Genomic DNA, 20,823 nt, shown 5'->3' with positions numbered 1-20,823 from the left:
ACGCTCGCCCTGCTTCTCTGCGCGCACGCAAGCGCGCTCCCGTGCCGCACGCGTTGCGCACCCGCTTGCCCAGCCCGCGCGCCCCGGCCCTGTGCGCGCGCCGCCCCGGCCTGCCCATGCGCACGCGCACACGCGCACGCACGCGGCGCCCGGTGCGCCGAGCCGCAGCGCCCGCGCATGCGCCGCCGCTCGCCACCACACACGCCCCGGCCCCAACTCGCCTGCCCGCTGCGCGAGCGCCGCTGTGCGCGCACGCGCGCACCGCGCCCAGGCCACGCCGCCCGCCCACGCACGCCGCAACACGCCCCGCTCGGCCGCTCCCCGTTCATGCGCGCGCCCGTACCACGCGTGCTCCACGCGGCCGCTCGCCGTTCGCGCCACCGCCAGGCCGCCGCCTCGCCACTACGCCGCTTTGCGACGCGCACAAGTGCCGGCCCACCCCCACGTGCCACAGTGGCCGGCACACCGCTCGCCGCTGCCGAGCGGTCTTGTCACCATTGTGCGCCGCGAATCAAGCTGCCAATCGCCATTAATGGGGCCCGCGGAGCTCGCCAGCTGACCACGCCGCGGCCACCGCCCACGACCCTCCACACCGACCTACATCGGCTATAAAAGGGCGCCCAGCACCGCCCCTCCGCTCCACGACCGCCTCCCCGAACTCCCAGCACTACCACTCACCATCACCGCCGCCCCGAGCACCGGCCACCGCGGAGCTCCCCTCCCCGCAGCGCCACAACCCAAGCCAAGGTGGGCATCAGGACCTCCAAGACCCTCTCCTCATTTTTCCCTCGGATCCGGGCCGCCTACAAGCTCTGCAGCGCCGCCCCCATGCCCGCCGCCGCACCCTGTCGCAGCCAGGCCGACCCGGGCCGCCTCCGCCCGAGCTGCGGCCGGGAATCGACCTCGAGGGCCCCTCTCTCCCTTCTCCCCCACTCCGGAGCCACCCCCGAGCCCCTGGCCGCCGGGATTGGCGCCGCCAACGCCCCCAATCCCCTTCCTCTGTTCTGGTCGGGAGGGAGGAGGAAGAAGAGAGGGCATTTTGCCCAAAAGCCCCTCCCTTTTCCCTTATTCCTTAAAGAAACCCTCCACCTTTGGCCCTTTTGCAAAAGAACCCTTGCCTAAGTTTCTTTTTCCAAATAAACCCCTTTTCCATATAAACATAATCCTAATTTAGTCCTTAACCTTTTAGAATAACCCAAATATTTCTAGAAATTACAAACCAAGCCCCTGTCTTCTCAAATATATTTGCAAATAAGTCCCTGGACCCTATTTAACCCCTGGACCCTATTTAACCCCTGAACCTTTGTGCAATCTATCATTTCATGCATCAAACGGACTCTGATCGGCCCGAAACTTTACCACGCCTCTCATAACTTAGTTTTGGCCATGCCATTCGGAAACCGCTCAAAAATAGTACCCCGAACTCCCTAACTTAGTTGTTTCCGATTCGAGCTCAACGATAAATCATTTATTTCTGTTTCTTGATTGTGTGCTTGTTTGTATGCGTCGTAGACCACGGTGTGAATGAAGGAGAGCCCGTCAACGAGCAGTATTACGAGGACCAGTTCTGCAACTCCGAGCCCGAAGGACAGGACCTCCCCGAAGGCTTCGAAGACGGCAAGTTCAATCCCGCCCTTTGATGCATGTTTTTGTCCTAGTTTTTATAAACACGACCCCATGGCCTGTTTTACAAAGTTGCATATATTTTTCTTGCATGAAAACACGGTTGGATAGCCACTCCTTGATTTGTGATAACCATTCCTTGACCACCTAGATTAATGTATGATTTTGCTTGGACGTTGATCGATATTAGAACGCTTAGGACTCTACACATAATACAACTTGTTTTATAAAGAAAATGTGTGCGTATGTGGGAAGGGATAAATGTGGTATTTTGGAAAATGAGTTTAGATGGGATGGATGGCATTTCTGTGTGACTTGCCATGTGGTGTGCTCGTGCTTGTGTGGCCGGGCAAGGAAGGGAGATATCCATCTTATCACAACTAAGGACCGAGTTGGTCTGTCATCTCACCTAACTCCACTATCGTGCAAACCACTCGACCGTTGAATGGGCAACGACTTAGCATAACTCCCACTAGTTGATGTGATAGCCATCAGGAGGCTGAGAGCAACGGGCAACCAAGGAGAAGGGATATGCTCAGTGTGACTTATACCCCGGTTATACCTCAGAGTTAGGTCGATCAACCCTTGGTGAATTCCGTGATGGCTAGTCAGGTCTACCTAAGGTGGGTAATGGCTATGTCGGGATCTACACCGACACTACGGTGCTCGAGTTGTGGTACCCCGCTTGTGGGTAAAGTTGCACACCTCTGCAGAGTTGAAAACTATTCGAATAGCCGTGCCCACGGTATTGGGCGAGTTACGGTGTGGTCACATAACTAGTGTTTCTTCGGGATGGGCTAGCGTGTGTTGTTTTGGAATTGTGTCTGGCAGTTGTGCTGTGTGCTACGACGGACGGGGAGTCCGGTAGCAGTTTAAAATGTGGACCCTGTGTTACTCGGTACAAAAGATGGTTTTAGAAATGTTTTTCTGTTAAATAAACCCTTGCATAAAATTTAGCTTTCCGCAAAATAAACTGTAACCTTATCCTTGTTTCACATGTGCATTATATTCTGATATAACGCCCTCCGTGGGTGTGGTTGGACTTGCTGAGTACGTTTGTACTCACCCCATTCTTACTTTTTACAAAGGAAGACCCAGACTTCGTACCAGACGACGCTGAGTAGGGTTATCGTTCTGCATCCATGTGGCACCGGCCCTGTTCAAGATGATTTCGCTGACGCAGTACTCTGAGCCCGAGCTAGATCCCATGTGGGTCGCGCTCTGGTGTTTTTCCGTAGCTTGGTTACTACTTATTATCATATGTATCGAGTGTCCACCTCCTCGGAGGTTTGTACGGTGATGAACCATCTTATGTAATAAAGTGTTATCAGCCTCCTGGGACTGATAATGTATCACTTTAAGTCTTCTCTGATGAGGAGACGCTTCAGTTCGGCAGGCCAGCTAGGGCATCTTCAAATGCTATGGAGACGAAGGAAGAACAGCATATTGAGGTTGGAAAAGATTAGGGTAAAGAAATGGTAAAAAGATAAAATGTGTTTGATAGATGCGATTGGATACCCTCAATCGGCCGTAATCCTTTATATTTATAGGAAGGGATGGTCTTACCCTATTAGGAGTCGAAACCCTAATTAATTTCATGTCGAAATACAACTTCTAACTTGGACTGGACAGTCTGGACCGGACCGGTCTAACCGCCCCTACCAACCGGTCCGACCAGTCTGGGTCTGGGTCAATTCTTCCCGGAGTCATAACTCTCTCATCCGAAGTCCAAATCGGACGTTCCATATATATGCATTTTGATCGTCTCTACGAGAGCTACGCAATGGTGAAGTCCAATATGCATTTTGACAAATTCATCTTGACCAGTCTGACCGGTCTATGCATACCGGTCACGCCCAGTCTTGCTAATTTTGGTCATCAACATATTCCCCCATATTCTTTGGCAAAGCTTGCATGCCAAAGAACACTCATCTGAACTAAAATTGTCTAAGGGCGATGATTAACAATACATCAGCTATTTATTTCTTCTCTATAGTTGCTATGTATGCTAATGTAGCCGAAATAAGAAAACTAGTGAATATGACAATTTGTGGCTTAAGATCAACAAATTATTTCGGCTTTTAAATTCCATAGCACATCCAATTACTGAAATCCTGACACGGCCAATACCGTCGATTACTCAAATCATGGCTCCTTAGTAAGGCATAAGTATGAGATTGATAGTCATAATATGTTAACCAAGGATTATACCAACACCATCGATCATAATTGGGTATACCTGAATACGTGTTCCATGGGTTATGCCATAATTGGGTATACCTGAATACGTGTTCCATGGGTTATGCATCGACGGAATAAATGATGAAGACCAATGCGATCACCGTTGATCCCTTTTCTCCGTTGGTGATGAAGAATTTCTTGCTTTATTCCTTTCAAGCCGATTGTTTTGCTTTTGCTCGGCAATATTATGATATTTATCTAACAATTCAGCAAAGCTTGGCTTCTTCTTCATCCCTTTGTTTCTTGGCATGGCACCTTGAATTCTGCCAGAATTTTTGGCATGACCGGTCAGACCGGTTTGGTCATCGGTTAGACCGGTCCCTTCAGAACTAGTCACTTTGGGATCATCTTGCCCCCCTGCCGAACTTGATTTTTGTTCAGCTATATTCTTTGAAGTGTGATCTCCATTGGCGACAATATGATCAACGGAGCTAGCCGATGTTTTTTCAACAATCGGCTTTTTTTGTCTAGTGTCAAATCTGGATTTTTGTTCAAACATCCATCTTTCTTGACACGATAGACTTGTTTAATTATCTTGTATTTCTTTTTCTGCATACATCGATTTTTCTGAACAAACGGTCATTATTTGTAGGTGATGGTTTACTAATTGCCGGCTCCCTATAGATAATATAATTTGGGCACAAATACGTAGGAAGAGACGGCATATATGAATTATGAAACCATGGTGCACAAGAATAAGACATACTGAAATAAGCACCCCATGGCATATTCATATGTGATCTATACGATGAAAACAATATTGATGTAGAAAAATTATTCCATTGCCGATTTTGATGATGAATTTGGAGTTTGTTTGAAATTCTTAGCCCGACTGGCATATTTGATATCCTTTTGTTTTGAGGATCTAGCTAGAAGCTTCTTATTTGGTTTCGGCTTTTCCTTTACTTGCTTATGACGGCTTTTGGATTCAACAGTTTTCCAAACACCAATCTCCGGTTTCTTGGGTTTAACCATCTTTGGTTTTGATTTATTTTGCGAAACCCTAGACGAGGCGGTTAGACCGATTGGATAACCGGTCAGACCGATTGCGGTGCAACCGGCACCTTTGCCTTCCTTTTGTTGCTCCTCCCCCTAGCGTAGAAGTACTAAAATTAATTTCTATGTTCTTGCTAGGGGAATTTGATTTGACAAATTCGGCTTGAACCAGCCGAATTGTATCTTGACCAACAACATTAGGCAAAGTTTTATAAGGATTACTGGTCGGCTTTTCAATAGCCGACTTTTGTATTACAGGAATTGCAACTGAACTATCTTCCTTATCAATCAAATGCTTGACAAAACTAGATAGAACATCAGATAAAGTACCTAAAGATTGCATCTCCATTAATACATCGATGGTGGATAGTGGCTGCAACTCCTTTATCTGAACGACTCCTTGCTCTGTTATACTCAGGGCAAATGCACTTTGGGTTGCTCTAAGCTTGGCAGGCCAGCTAAGGCGTCTTCAAACGCCATGGAAATGAAGAAAGAACAGCATATTGAGGTTGGAAAAGATTAGTATAAAGAAAATGTAAAAAGATAAAATGTGTTTGATAGATGCAATTGGATACCCTCAGTCAGTCGTAACCCTTTATATTTATAGGGGGGTGGTCACATTAGGAGTCGAAACACTAATTAATTTTGGGTCAAAATACAACTCATAACTCGAACTAGGCAGTCGGGACCGGTCTGACCGCCCCCTGCCAACCGGTCTGACCGGTCCGGGTCTGAGTCAATTCTTTCCGGAATTATAACTCTCTCATCGGAAGTTCAAATCGGACATTCCATATATGCATTTTGATCATCTCGACGAGAGCTACCCAATGGTGAAGTCAAATATGAATTTTAACAAAGTCACCTTGACCGGTCTATGCATACCGGTCAGACCAGTACGCCCAGTCTTGCCAATTTTGGTCGTCAACGCTACGTTCGTCTCTATCTCTGTGCATGAGCACGACAGATCTGTCTAAACAAAGGATCATCGTTGATATCGATCATTGACACCTCTGTACATACGTCCGTGTACACTTGCTCTGTCACTCTAGCACTGTGCATGGCTTGCACTGTTTTTACCATTTACACTTGCTTGCTCCCGGCACGATGAGGAGAGAGAGGCACTGTACATGCATCATACACGGTAGAAAAACGACAGCATACTTTGCATGTTTGTCCAACATGCATGTATAGTCAGTGGTCATTTCCCATACGAAGGTAAAAACTATTTTATTTTGACGTGTTATACCCAATCTATCTATATTATCAATAAAAAAATTAAGCTTAGAGACTTTGTGGTTTAAAAACCCTTCAAGTAATGGCTCCGAAAATTCTTGTCGTAATTTCTTATAAAATAAAAATGTAGCAAAAAAAATATTCACACGTACATTAATGTTTTTTAAAAAATTCATTGAAGTGAGTAAGAATGAATGACTTGCAAGCGGAAGCTAGCTGCAAAAATTATTGACCTAAATGTAGCAAAAAATCTATCTATAATTGCTTATAAAATAAAAATGTAGCAAAAATTCTATTTAGAGCTGGGGCTAGGTTCGAACGCGAATGAATGACTTGCAAGCGGAAGCTAGCTGAAAAAATTATTTTCCTAAATGTAGCAAAAAATCAATTTATAATTGCTTATAAAATAAAAATGTAGCAAAAATTCTATTTAGAGGTGGGGCTAGGTTCGAACGCATGACCTTAGGCTTAGGTGGCTTGAGCCCTAACCGGCTGATCAGCTACAATATTTTGTATGATTCTTGCAATAATTGTTCTTTTAATTTGAAACTTTGAGATCTATCTACAGAATAATAGCTCGGCGCCATAGCAGCTAGCGCCGAGACGTTATAGCTCAACACCATCATGAATGGCGGCAGACTAAGGATCCATTTTTGGAAAGCATTCCGGTAGGGGCGTATTTGAGCAACTCTTTCGAAAAAAGGCCTAAAACCAAAAATGACGGCTGGCTGGTTGCCTGGTTCGCTCGTGGAGGTCGAGATGCTCTAGCAGGTGGGACGGGCACCCACTTAATATTGACACCAAAGAGACACACAACTACTCCCATTTTATCGAGATTGTGCAGGCCAAAAGGATGGCAGACCAGAGGTCGAGCGGGCCGACTGTTCCTCGGCGCCTAGGTCTCTAGGCGACTCGAGGTGTACGTGCGGCGACTAGGGTTTCGTCTTCTTCTTCCTGCATCTTCCCTCCATCCCTTGCCTGATCTGATCTCCTCGCTAGTGATCCGATCTCGAGTCCACGTCCCAGTTTCACAGTTGTGTCCACGTCTAAATCTCTTCGGAGCCCAACCTAAATCTGCTAGCCCTAGACTCCGCTCCTGTGCTCAGTGACGGTTCCTGGTTTCCCAGAAATCTGTTGGCGTTTGGAGGAGGTGCTGGTAGGGTGGAGGATGGAGGCGGTGGATGGCATGATGGAGCGCATGAAGCTATCGGCAACGGAGAAAAAAGGAATTAGGGTTTCGTCGATGGATCCAGATCGGGCAAAATCTGGCGAACCGCAGGTAGTATGCAAGGTCCTCGTGGAGAAGCTAGTAAATGGGGAGGGGCTGAAGCACACCTTGGGGAGAATCTGGTGTCCGATCAAAGGGATCCAGTGCAAGGATCTAGGAGAGAACCACTTCTTGATCACCTTCTTTCAGGCGGCGGGGAAAAAGCGTGCCCTAGAGGATGGCCCATGGATGTTTGGGAAGGACTTGGTGATGGTGATAGATTATGATGAAACAAAAACTAAAGAGGAGATGGACTTCTCCTTCATTCCAATTTGGGTCCGTGTGTTGAAACTCCCTCTTGGTATGATGAAGAAGGCGACTGGAGAGGCTATTGGGGAGGAGATTGGCACTTTCATGACCATGGATCTTGATGAAGATGATACGGCTGTTGGGAGATACCTGCGGATCAAAGTAAGGTTGGATATCAGGAAACCTCTCATGAGAGGAGTGATGGTGTATGTGGGAAAGGAGGATAAGCCGCTCTGGTGCCCAGTGGAATATGAATACCTACCGGATTTCTGCTACACGTGTGGAATCATTGGTCATACTGACAAGGTGTGTGAGGTGGAGGTGGAGAGGGGTGAGACACAACAATTCTCAAAATACCTGAGATGTATGCCGGAGAGGAAGAGGGTGGAGGAGGGTTTTGGTGGACGTTCAGGGGGAGATCGTTTCGTTCCTTCTTGGAGGAAATCCGGGGGAAGTAGAGGAGGCATGACGAGCATGGGGTGAAAAGTAACTCTGGCAAGGCGGGTAGTGATGCCCCTTCTTGGCGTAAGAGCTCGGAAGATTCTGGGGGAAAAAGGGTGGAGCACATGAAAGGAGATAAAGAGGAGGTGACTAGCCCTTTGAAGCTTAAGGCAGGGCAACAGGTGGAGGGTGCCTCGAAGAAAGTTCTTTTTGTGTTTGAGGGAGATGGAAATGATGGAACAAAAAAGAATGATATTGCTGTTGGGGCGGTGACACAGAAGAAAGGGGGGGGGGGGAGATGACACTGGGAACATTCATGTGAACAGTGCCATGAACGTAGATGACAAGGAGCCATCTGATAAAGGGGAGAAAGATGGTGCTGGTGGTGGAGGACAAGGAGGGAGAAAACCTGGAACTTACAAAAAGCGTGCACGGCCAAATGAGCAGAAAGGCAATGTGGGTGACGCCAGTCCTAAGGAGAAGAAAAGATCATTGGTTGGATTGGAGGATGGAGTGGCTGATGGGAAGAAGCAGAAACTAGACACACAAATGTCTGACGCGGGGCTGCAGGATCAGCCCTGCGAGAACCAATGAAGATCATCGCGTGGAACTGCTAGGGGCTAGGGAACGGCCCGGCAGTTCGTGGCCTTCTGGATATCCAAAAGGAGGAGGACCCTGACATTCTCTTTCTGTCCGAAACAAAAATGGACAGAAGGTGAATAGAGTGGCTTCGCTGGCGTCTAGGGTTGGTGAATTTGGTGACCAAAGATTGCGAAGGGCAAAGCGGTGGGCTTGCAATCTTCTGGAGAAGTGGCATAAAGTTTCATCTTCGTGCAGCGTCTCGGCTGTATATAGACAGAGAAGTGGAGGAGGAGGATGGTTCTACATGGCGGCTGACTGGCTTTTATGGAGAGCCAAAGTTGGATAGAAAAGAGCTTTCTTGGAGTGCAATGAGAACGCTGAATGCGGCAAGTGTAGTTGTGAGGTGCCCCTGGCTTTGTGTGGGCGATTTTAACGAGATCCTATTTGGGCATGAGAAGGAGGGGGCATACCAAGGCCTCAAGTCTGCATGGACAGATTCAGGGAGTAGCTGGAGGTGTGTGGGCTCTTTGACCTTGGCTATACGGGTGACATATTCACATGGAGGAATAATAGCCATACGAGTGATCATTATATCCGCTATAGGTTGGATCGTGCGGTGGGAGATGTGGCTTAGTGCTCTCGGTTCCCGAACTTCTCTGTGCGGAATGGAGATCCACGTCACTCGGATCATCGGCCAGTGATAGTCAATATGGAAGATCGCAATTCCCGGGACGGCGTCGCTCAAAACCTGCTTTCCGCTTTGAAGCAGGATGGGTACACGGGGAGGGCTGTGAGGTGGTGGTTGAAAATGCATGGAAGCTCACTGTGGAAGCGCGGGGAGGGAAGGTGGCTAATGCGGTGAGGGCGGTAGCGACTGAATTATCTAATTGGGGAAGCAACACACTGGGCGAGCTGGAGAAACGCATAAAGTTTCTGAAGAAAAAATTGGAGACGTGCAGAAGAAGCAACATAACAAAAGACAGTGTGGTCCGGGAAGAAATTCTGAGATACAGGCTGGACAAGCTTGAAAATCAACGGGAGTAATATTGGAAGCAGCATGCGTCGACACACTGGTTGCAACATGGCGATCGCAATACGAACTATTTCCTCAAGTTCGAGTCTGAGAGGAGGAGAAGGAACCGAATCACCCGACTTGTGAAGGAGGATGGCGTGTGCTGGAGGATGAAGGGGGCCTGCATAGCTTGATCACTAACTTTTATAATTCCCTCTTCCAGTCTAGTGCAAGTTCTCGCTATGACGAACTCTTACAATGTGTCCCGTCTCGTGTGACGGTGGCAATGAACGAGGACCTGCTGAAGGAGTACACGGAAGAAGAAGTCAAGCAAGCACTCGACAGTATGGGCGATCTAAAGGCGCCCGGTCCAGATGGAATGCCAGCACTGTTTTACAAGAAGTATTGGGGCACGGTTAGAAAGGAGGTGGCAAGGGAAGTGATTGCACTTCTGAATGGTGGAGCAATGCAAGAGGGGTGGAATGATACAACAGTGGTTCTCATACCAAAAGTTAAAAACCCGGAGAAGTTAAAGGATTTGCGTCCGATCAGCCTCTGCATTGTGATTTACAAGATTGCTTCAAAGGTACTCTCCAACCATCTAAAGAAAGTTCTACCCGATGTCATCTCACTGAATCAAAGCGCCTTTGTCCCTAGGCATCTAATAACAGATAACGTCTTGCTCGCCTATGAATTAACTCACTATATGCAGACCAAGAGGAGTGGTGCAGATAGCTATGCGGCACTAAAGCTGGATATGAGCAAGGCATACGATCGGGTGGAGTGGGATTTTCTGAGGAGGATGATGTGCAGGTTAGGCTTCCAGCAAGAATGGGTGGAAATTGTAATGCGGTTTGTGTTCACGGTCCGTTACCGAATCCGTGTAAATGGTGAGCTAACTAAAGAGATCATTCCCCATCGGGGACTGCAGCAAGGAGACCCCCTCTCCCCGTATCTCTTCTTGATTTGTGCAGGAGGCCTTCTCATGCCTGCTGAATAAAGCTGAAAGGTGTGGTGAAACAGTTGGTGTTCGTGTTTGTCAGAGTGCACCGAGTATCAATCATCTATTGTTTGCGGATGATTCCTTGCTCCTTTTCAAAATTGATGACCGGAGTGTGGATCATGTGCAAAATGTTCTATCTCTGTATGAGGATTGTTCGGGGCAGACAATAAACAAAGACAAGTCATCTGTGATGTTTAGCAAGAATACTTCAGCTCAAACAAAAAGTCGTTTTATGGCAGAACTCGAAGTTGGGTCAGAGGCTAGAAACGAGAAGTATCTTGGATTGCCTGTATACATGGGCAGATCCAAAGCCCAAACTTTTGCTTATCTGAAGGAAAGAGTATGGAAGAGGATCCAGGGGTGGAAGGAGAAATGCTTGTCCGGGGCAGGGAAGGATGTGTTGATAAAAGCAGTAGCACAAGCCATTCCATCGTATGCTATGTCTTGCTTTGACTTGACAAAATCGCTGTGTGATGACATTGGAAGAATGGTCTGCAGATTTTGGTGGGCTCAACAGGAAAATGAAAATAAGATGCATTGGCTCTCTTGGGATCGGTTGTGCAGCAGGAAGGGGAAAAGTGGAATGGGCTTTAGAGATCTGCATTTGTTTAACCTGGCTATGTTAGCTAGATAGGGTTGGCGCCTGGAACCGGATTCACTATGTGCACAGGTTCTACGTGCTAAGTATTTCCCAAATGGGGACTTGTTGACTGCAAAAGAAAAACCAGGGATTTCATACTCCTGGAGGAGCTTATTACGAGGGATTGAAGCTTTGAAGGAAGGCCTGATATGGAGAGTGGGAGACGGCTCAAAAATTAATATTTGGAGTGATCCTTGGATTCCAAACAGGGTCACAAGGAGGCCGATCACACCAGAGGAAGAGTTTTTCTGTCCAAAGTGTCTGATCTGATTTCACCTGCCACGGGCACATGGGATGAGGAACTCATTTGTGAGATCTTTTGGCCAGAGGATGCGAAGAACATTCTATCTATTCCGATCAGACCAGATTATGATGATATGGTGGCATGGCATTATGATCATAGAGGCATCTTCTCTGTGAATTCCGCCTATCATGTCCTAGAGGATAAGAGAGAACAATCAAAGATAAAACAGGCTGGTTCGTCAAGTGGTTCTGATCTTGAAGAAGCAGATAATGTATGGGGGAAAATCTGGAAATTGGATTGCATTCCAAAGATAAAACAATTCTTCTGGCGGTTTGCCCATAACAGCCTACCACTCCGCATGAACATCGCGAGAAGAGGAATGGATATAGACACACGATGCCCTGTGTGTGGCCGTTTAGATGAGGACGGGGGTCACTGTTTTCTAAAATGCAAGCTGGTGAAGAGATGTTGGCAAAATCTGAATCTAGAGGATGTGAGATTACAACTGCTCACTGTTCATTCTTCTCGAGGGGTGGTGGAGGTGATGCTCAAGCTGAATCGGGAAAGAAGACATCTTATCATATATATGTTGTCGTCCTGGTGGATGAGTGGCAACAAAGTTAATGCTAGAGAAGGGCCTCTTTCAGTAGAAGATGTTACTCGCCGAGCTGTGCTATTTGCCAACTGTTCTCACCAATTAGAGTATTATAACTCGGGCCATGCAAATAATGGCAGAAGAGCAAAAAGCAGATGGATGCCCCCTCCACCAGATGTGCTGAAAATTAACACTGATGCTGCGTTTCGTGAAGCAGAAAAGGATGGAGCCTGGGGTTATGTGATCAGGAACTGCAACGGTCATGGGGTGATGTGTGGCAGCACCGCCCTAATTAATCCGGCTCAAGTGCGCTAACCATCACCCTAAAGGTAATCCCGGCTAACACGCACTTCAAACGGAGTAATCCGGCATGGCTGTCGGGTAAAGTCCCGAAGAATCCACCTGAGCGTCGATCGAACCCAAAGCTTACATGTAACCCACACGAAGGTGAGTCCAGAGAGTACAACATTTCACAAATACATTACATTACAGAGTCTTAACTTAATTATTACAAACCAAGTTCGAAATCTCAGAAAGATACTTGAAGTTCAAATTGAAAGTAGTTCAGAGTTCAACTGCAGCGGAAATAAAGCGAGTTCTAAACGACGATACAAGATGTCATAATGAAGCTCGTACATGACATCACTCGGCATTGCCATCGTTGGCCGGAGTCGTATCCCACTCCACCGACCAACTAGGAGGTAAAATACACGGCCAAGTCAAACTAGCTATCTGATCTTCAAACGTATCACCTGAAAACAAAATTGAGCCACAAGCAAGGCTGAGTATACTAATACTCAGCAAGGCTTACCCGACTATGGGTATATTTAACCCACTATCTAGACATGCAAGGCTTTTGGCTGGAGGGTTTTGCTTCGCTGACAAGCAACTAAGAGTAAATCCTTAATTTCAACTTTTAGCTTCAGAATTCTAATTCAGTTGACCATTCTAAGTGAGCATCTATCCAATAGCATACATGGTGGAATACAATTATTTTTCATCATTCAACCATATTCATCATCCTCATTGTTCCACTTCTTACTCTATGTGGCAAAAGGGTTAAGCAGTCTCAATATCCGTGAGAGACGGACGATTCGAATCGAATTGGTTAACCTTGCAAGGTAGACCTAACCACACGTCACGTGGTTACTCCCAGAGTCACACATGCAATATTTCCCCTTTTTCCCCGGGCGTGGAATAGGCCCACCGCCCTAGGGTGCCCTGCACCCGTGCGTGACCAAAGACCAGACAGTGGGGAGTATGTTCCACGACCGGTTCCATCAGATACTTAAGCTTACCGATTACCATATTCTCGGCATGTGGTTAATACGTTCAAACGCTTAACCACTACTACCACACACCGCGGCCTTATCCATTTTTCGCTAATCAGACGGGGTATCACAAGTACAACAACCCCGCCCGTAAACCTTATATTGCAGTGTGTAGTAGACATTCAACTCATATGAGCTCGCGAGTGACAGGAAATCACTCGACTTCTACCGAACCATTAGCATAGCCAACTAGCGACCTACACATACTAGTGTTCAAGCATAGGTACCTAGGATCATGCAACTAAGGTTCCAAATAATTCCTACAAACTTAAATGCACAAGTAGATAGGAATAATAATAAGTTGCATAAAATTTAAACTAGATAGGACATGCTCCGGGGCTTGCCTTCCTGAGCGGAGCTAGCCTTGGGCTCTTCTGAACTCTGGTTCAGGTCTTCAGTGATTTCAGTTAGGTTAACTTGAGCTTCACGCTGCTCACTCTCGGACTCCGGCACCAGCTCGTACGTACCGTCAGCGAGAGTAGACAAATCTACATGAAATGCATATGCGTGAGTTACTTTGGTGATAACGATTTATTCAAGTCCTCACTATAGGGTTGTAAAATATTTTCTTTACATCTCCTTGGGCAATCATTTATAGAGTATTATCTAGATTAACTATAACTCATTAAGTAAGTGATGGTTTTGTTATTTTTAGAAAGATTATTTTCAAGTGCAAGCATGGAATATTTAAAACAGCTGATGCGTATAGCTTATGAAGATGAAATTTTTGTGGAGAGTCAACTATTTAAGTACAAACCTTCCATAAAATTTTCAGCTATTTTCAGTGAGCATATTAATTATTAAAAATGTATTAAACAGCCACTGCTAGGATTAAGATTCATTTATACAGATCAAACCCTACAAGTAAAGATGCTAAAATTTTTACTGAGTGTTCCTAAACTTATGGTAAGTCTACTGTAAGAATTTCAGATTTAACTAAGCATTACACAAGGCATGAAAAATAGCACAATGTATAGCTGCATGGATCAAAACTAAATTCCACAGACTGATATTACAAGTTCCAGAGCCTCATCTTTTACCATCATGGTTATATACTCAAAGTTAACCCCTAAAACAATTATCAGAATTTTTCATGTGCAGGAACTATTTTTCATGATTTAATGTACCTATCCCCCCCAAAAATTATTTGGTCCAGTTGGATTTAACTAATAATTCTAAAAATTTTTCTGTAGACTCTGGAAATGAAAATACAGGTACTGTAAAAGTTTTAACCTATGAAACCTATCATAGCAACTTGGACAAATAAAACTATCTATCCTAGGCATACATCAAGATTTAAATAAACTGATAGCTAGGCATGTCAACTATCCACGAAACTTTTAAACAAGTTTATACATCTAACATGTGACCCACTGACCAAAAATGGCTAACAGCTCATGCTTGTAACTTGAGATATATTAAAAGCTCTATTTTATTTGTATTTTAATTAAAGCAAAAACTATTGACCAAAAATGGCTAACAGCTCATGCATGTAACAAAAGTTGTATATTTCTTTGCAAAGATTACATAATAGTTGAGTTTGCATTTTTCTGATTTTTCTACGATTTTTAAACGAATTTACAAGTTTGCTGTTTTTCAAAACAAAAAGAAAAATGAAACGGAAACTAGCATCTAGGCCCCTGGAACAATTTGGGGGCTCACACATAACCCCTTGGCCGGAGTTGGGACAAGGGAGGCGGCGGCGGGGGTTTCCCGGCGAGGAGGAGGCTCGCCGGCGGTGGGGATGGCGTCCAGGGGTGAGAGCTCACCGAGCTCTACCTGTGGGTGGGTGTTGTGGTCGACGGGGATGGCCGGAGCAGGGTCAGCGGTGTAGCAGCACGGCCGGCGGTGGTGGCGAGCTGCGGCGGCAGCGCTCCGGCGGCTCTGGGCGGTGGAGTTTGGGTCACCGAGCACCGGTGGGAGGTGAGGGAGCTCGTGGGCGAGTCAAATTGGGTCGAGGAAGGGCGGAAGAGGGGGTTCACCGGCGGGCGGTGGCCGGCGGCGGCTCTGCCCGCGACGGCGGCGCCCGACAGCGATGGGGGTGGGCGAGGCTTGTCCGTGGGGCTTCACCACGGCGAGGAGGTCCCGTTCCGGGGTTTAATTTGGACCGAGGGGCACCAAAGGTAGGGGCTCCACAGTGAGCTCGAGCGAGGGCGGCAATGGCAGGGCGGCAGCGCGTTCTGGCACTGGGGCGGCGCGGCGCGGCTTGGTGAGGGAAGGGGAGCAGTGTGGGAGGGTGGAACGCCCTTGGGCGAAGCAAATAGTGAGGGGAGCTCGGCAGGAGGGGGAGGGGCGTAGAAGAAGGGCGAGCTCGGCGCGTGCGCGGCCTCGCGGTTGCGTGCTCGCCGCGCAGGAGTAAAGGCCGGGTCAGGGGAGCAGTGGGGAGGTTTGGGGCATCGGTGGCGCGCGGCATTGATGGCCGGCCGTGGTCAGCGGCTTGGCTGGTGCAAGGCCGGCTCGTTTGGGCTCCACGGTGGCGTCGCGGCGCGTCGCCGAGCGTGTGTCGCGGCGTGCTCGTCGACGGCAGGCTTGACGGGCTGGGGGAGGGGAAGGTCAGCGGGCGTGCGGGGCGTGCGCACTCGAGCGGGGAGGGAGTCAGCGGCGCGCGGCCAGGCAGTAGGTGCAGCGAGCGGCAGTGGCACAGCGAGCACATGCGCGGGCGTGCTCGAGTGCCTGCGCACTCAGTGCAGGGGAGGGTCAGCGAGGGAGAGAGAGAGAGGGGAGAGAGAAAAGGAGTGGAGAGAGAGAAAAGAAAGTCCACGGTTTGACTTAGTTCAAACTCAAAATTTTCAATTGAAACTCGAAAAATTTTGAACACGAAAGTTGTTTAAAATTCAATTTCCTACAACTTTCCTTTCAGGCAAAAATTTGTTTGAGCAATGAATTGAAAGTTACAAATTTGAATTCAAGTTTAAATGAAAACCACCTTAACCTACTGTTTTTCGAGGTTTGCTCCAAATTTCATGTGGTAACTTAAAAAACTTTGAACACGAAAGTTGTTTATATTGTAAAACTCTACAACTTTTGTTTTTGACAAAAATTCATTTGAGCGAAGGTGTGAAAGTTGACTTTTCGGTCTATTTGAACGGATTTCGGGCTTTTTAAGAAATTGCAAATTTAGGGGTTTAACGTGTCATTTTATGTTAATTGCATGTTTAAACAGTGATAAACACCGGTGGTGTTACAGCCTACTCTTCTTAAAAGAATCTCGTCCCGAGATTCAGATAAGCAAGCTAAGCGAGGAAAAGGGGATGTACCTCCAGTAGTATTCAGAAAACCGGGGAAATTTTGATTTAGGCAGCTTTCAGTTTCCCAAGTAGCTTCCTCTTCGGTATGGTGACTCCATTGAATCTTGTACATTTTAACTGCTTTTCTTCGAGTGACCCTTTCCTTTTGATTAAGAACCTTGATAGGATACTCGACATAAGAGAGATCTGGTTCTACCAATATTTCTGTTTGTTCAATGATCTCGGTGGGAACTCGAACACATTTCTTGAGTTGAGAAACATGGAAAACATTATGTACTGCTGTAAGTCGAGGAGGAAGTCGCAATCTATTGGCTACGGGTCCACAAATTTCAGTGATTTCATAAGGGCCAACATATCGGGGAGCTAATTTGCCCTTTACTCCGAATCTCTGCACACCCTTGGTTGGCGAGACTCGAAGATAGACATGATCACCCACTTCAAATTGCAAAGGGTCTCTCCTTTTATCAAAATAACTCTTTTGTCTAGACTGGGCGGCTTTTAGATTCTCTTGTATTACCCGTACTTTCTCTTCTGCCTCTGTTACGAGATCGGGTCCGAAGACCACTCGTTCTCCGACTTGCGACCAGCTCAAAGGGGTACGACACCGTCGACCATATAAGGCCTCAAATGGTGCCATTTTCAAACTCTCTTGGTAATTATTGTTGTATGAGAACTCTGCTAGAGCTAGGCATTTGTCCCAACTCTTATCATAATGAATGACACAAGCTCTCAACATGTCTTCCAGGATTTGGTTCACCCTCTCCGTTTGTCCATCAGTTTGTGGGTGATAAGCTGAGCTTCGAATCAATTTGGTCCCACGAGATGCTTGCAACTATTCCCAAAAGCGTGCAACAAATTGTGTACCACGATCAGAAATGATTGTCTTGGGTACCCCGTGCAAGCACACAATGCGATCGAGATAGATCTCAGCATACTTCTTGGCAGTGTAAGTAGTATGGACCGGAATGAAATGGACCGTCTTGGTGAGTCTATCCACGATAACCCAAATGGAATCATGCTTCTGGGATGTGTTTGGCAATCCAACAATGAAGTCCATACTTATGTCTTCCCATTTCCACGATGGGATAGGCAAAGGTTGAAGCAAACCGGCTACTCTCAAGTGGCTGGCTTTTACTCTCTGACAAGTGTCACATTCGAGACATATTTAGCAATTTCTCTTTTCATCCTAGTCCACCAGAAATTTTGCCTAAGTTCTTGGTACATCTTGGTACTGCCCGGGTGAATAGAAAATTTGGAAAGATGTGCCTCGTCGAGAATTTGCTTCCGAAGATCATGATTTTTCGGAACAACTAAACGACTTTCAAACCATAGAACTCCGTTATGGTCTTGACGAAAACACTTATACTTCCTTTGTCCTTGAGAGAGTTTTTGTTTAATGATCCCAACACCTTTATCATGTAATTGGGCCATAATGATTTGATCATGAAGAGTTGGTTCAACTGAGATGTGATTTAAAGTGCCTTGGGGAATCATTTCCAACTAGAGCTTTCTCATCTCATGACAGAGGGTTTCAGAATAGGATTCCACGGATAGGCAATGGCAATGAGCTTTGCGACTTAGTGCATCTGCTACAACATTAGCCTTTCCTGGGTGATAGTGCACCTCAAGATCATAATCTTTGATTAATTCTAGCCACCGTCTTTGTCTCATATTCAGATCAGTTTGAGTGAAGATATATTTGAGACTTTTGTGATCGGTGTATATGTTGCAATGTGTACCCATCAAATAGTGTTTCCATATTTTTAGAGTGTGAATGACAGCCGCTAATTCAAGGTCGTGAGTAGGATAATTCTGCTCATGGGGTCGAAGAGCTTGTGAAGCATAAGCAATAACTCTATTATCTTGCATGAGCACACAACCAAGACCAGTACCCGACGCGTCACAATACACGTCAAAGGACTTGGTATTATCAGGTTGAGCTAAGACAGGTGCTGTAGTCAACTTCTCTCTTAGTGTGTGGAAAGCCTTTTCACATTTTTCATCCCACACAAATTTTACTCCTTTCTTCAACAGTTCAGTCATCGGCTTAGCAATTCTGGAGAAATCCGGAATGAATCGGCGATAATATCCGGCTAAACCAAGAAAACTGCGAATCTGATGAACGGAGGTAGGAGGTTTCCAGTCCATCACTTCTTGCACTTTGCTAGGATCCACCGCTATGCCTTCGCTAGAAATAGTGTGGCCCAAGAATTTCACACTATCTAGCCAGAATTCACACTTGGAAAATTTAGCATAGAGCTGATGGTCCCGAAGATGTTGGAGAATAATGCGCAGGTGCTTAGCATGGTCTTCCTCATTCTTGGAATAGATAAGGATGTCATCGATGAAAACCACGACGAACTTGTCAAGCTCAGGCATGAATACCGAGTTCATGAGATACATGAAATATGCAGGAGCATTTGTGAGACCAAAAGACATGACCAAATATTCATATAGTCCATATCGTGTGGAGAAGGCGGTCTTAGGAATATCGCACGGACGAATCTTGATCTGATGATAGCCAGAGGGAAGATCAATCTTTGAGAAAATTCTAGCTCCAGCTAGTTGATCAAAGAGAACATCAATGCGGGGAAGTGGATATTTATTTTTAATTGTCACTGCATTGAGAGGTCGGTAGTCCACACACAACCTCAAACTATCATCATTTTTCTTTACAAAGAGAGCTGGACAACCCCAAGGTGATGCACTAGGGCGAATGAAGCCTTTGTCCAGAAGCTCTTGAAGTTGAATTTTTAACTCGGCCAACTCCTTAGGTGGCATTCTATATGGTCTCTTGGAGATAGGGGCAGTGCCTGGCTGTAGTTCAATAACAAACTCAATCTCTCTATCTGGTGGCATTCCTGGCAAGTCATCTGGAAAAACATCGGTGTACTCGCATACCACAGGAATTTCCTCTAGTGTGGATGCGCTCGTGGCAAATGCACAAGAATTAACACACTCTCGGGATGGTAAATAGATAGTAGTGGCTCCATATTTCGGTGAATTTAGTTCAACCGCTCTGGCGGGAATATCTATTATAACCACATGCTGAGTCATCCAATTCATCCACAAGATGATATCTATACCCTCAAGTGGTAGGAGTATAAGGTTGGTGTTGATGATTAGGCTACCCAACTTGATTGGCACAAGTCGTATTATTTGGTTTGAAGCAATTTTACCCCCTGGGGTTGATATCATGTATGATCCTTTCGTGTGAATAAAATCCAACTCCAGTTTTGCACCAAATTTTGCACTAATGAAGCTATGTGATGCACCAGAATCAAATAATATAACTGCAGGCTTGTTGTGGATAGAAAATGTACCCATCATCACTGGTGCGCCCTCAGGAAGTTCTGCAAGAGTGGTGAAATTGATGCGCCCTTGCCTGACCTGAATTGTCTGCTTTCTACCCTTGTTCTTGTTGTTCTGATTAGAGCCTTGGCCCTGGTTTTGTCGCTTGGGTTGCGGACACTCACGGGCGAAATGAGTTGAGCTCCCACAATTGAAGCAACGATTTCCCTCACTTGGACGGGCTGGCGGTGGAGCATTTGGCCTTGGGCCAGTTAACTGAGGAACAGGGAAACGTGCAACGCCCTGCTGCAGGGGAGGCCTGATAACCCAACGCCCTTGTTGAGGGGCTTTCTGAGGAATCTGGGGTGCAACATTCTGCACTACGCGATACCTCTGTGGCTGCGCACTAGAGGGTCTAGCTGGTGCTTTTCTTTTTTTCTCAGCACGGTGAGCCATGATACAGTCCTCTTGAGTGAGCGCAAGATTAACCAGCTCATTGTATGTGTCGACCTTAATGGGGTTTAGACGTTCCTTGAGCTTGGTATTTAAGCCTCTATGAAAACGATCACGCTTCTTAGCATCTGTGTCAGCATGATAGCCAGCGTATTGACAAAGACTGTTGAAAGCTTGGGCATATTGGAGAACTGTATGAGTCCCTTGAGTGAGAGCCAGGAACTCGTTCAGCTTTCTTTCCATGAGTCCTTCTGGAATATGGTGACCCTTGAATGCAATCTTGAATTCATCCCAAGTGACAATGTGATCAGCTGGGAGCATGCCAAGATAGTTATCCCACCAAAGACGTGCCGAACCGTGAAGCTGTTGCGCGG

General features: G+C 46.5%; 1 protein-coding gene across 1 annotated transcript; it reads left to right on the top strand.

Annotated features, from left to right (window-relative positions):
* The first annotated feature begins 7,336 nt into the window (after positions 1 to 7,336).
* Positions 7,337 to 8,092, top strand: LOC120677956. The gene has a single exon (XM_039959135.1). The coding sequence runs from the start codon at positions 7,337 to 7,339 to the stop codon at positions 8,090 to 8,092; it is 756 nt and encodes a 251-aa protein (XP_039815069.1).
* Positions 8,093 to 20,823: the final 12,731 nt, after the last annotated feature.

Source organism: Panicum virgatum, chromosome 6N (genome assembly GCF_016808335.1).
Source record: "Panicum virgatum strain AP13 chromosome 6N, P.virgatum_v5, whole genome shotgun sequence".
NCBI classification, from domain to species: domain Eukaryota; kingdom Viridiplantae; phylum Streptophyta; class Magnoliopsida; order Poales; family Poaceae; genus Panicum; species Panicum virgatum.
This window is presented reverse-complemented; position numbering and strand designations above follow the sequence as displayed.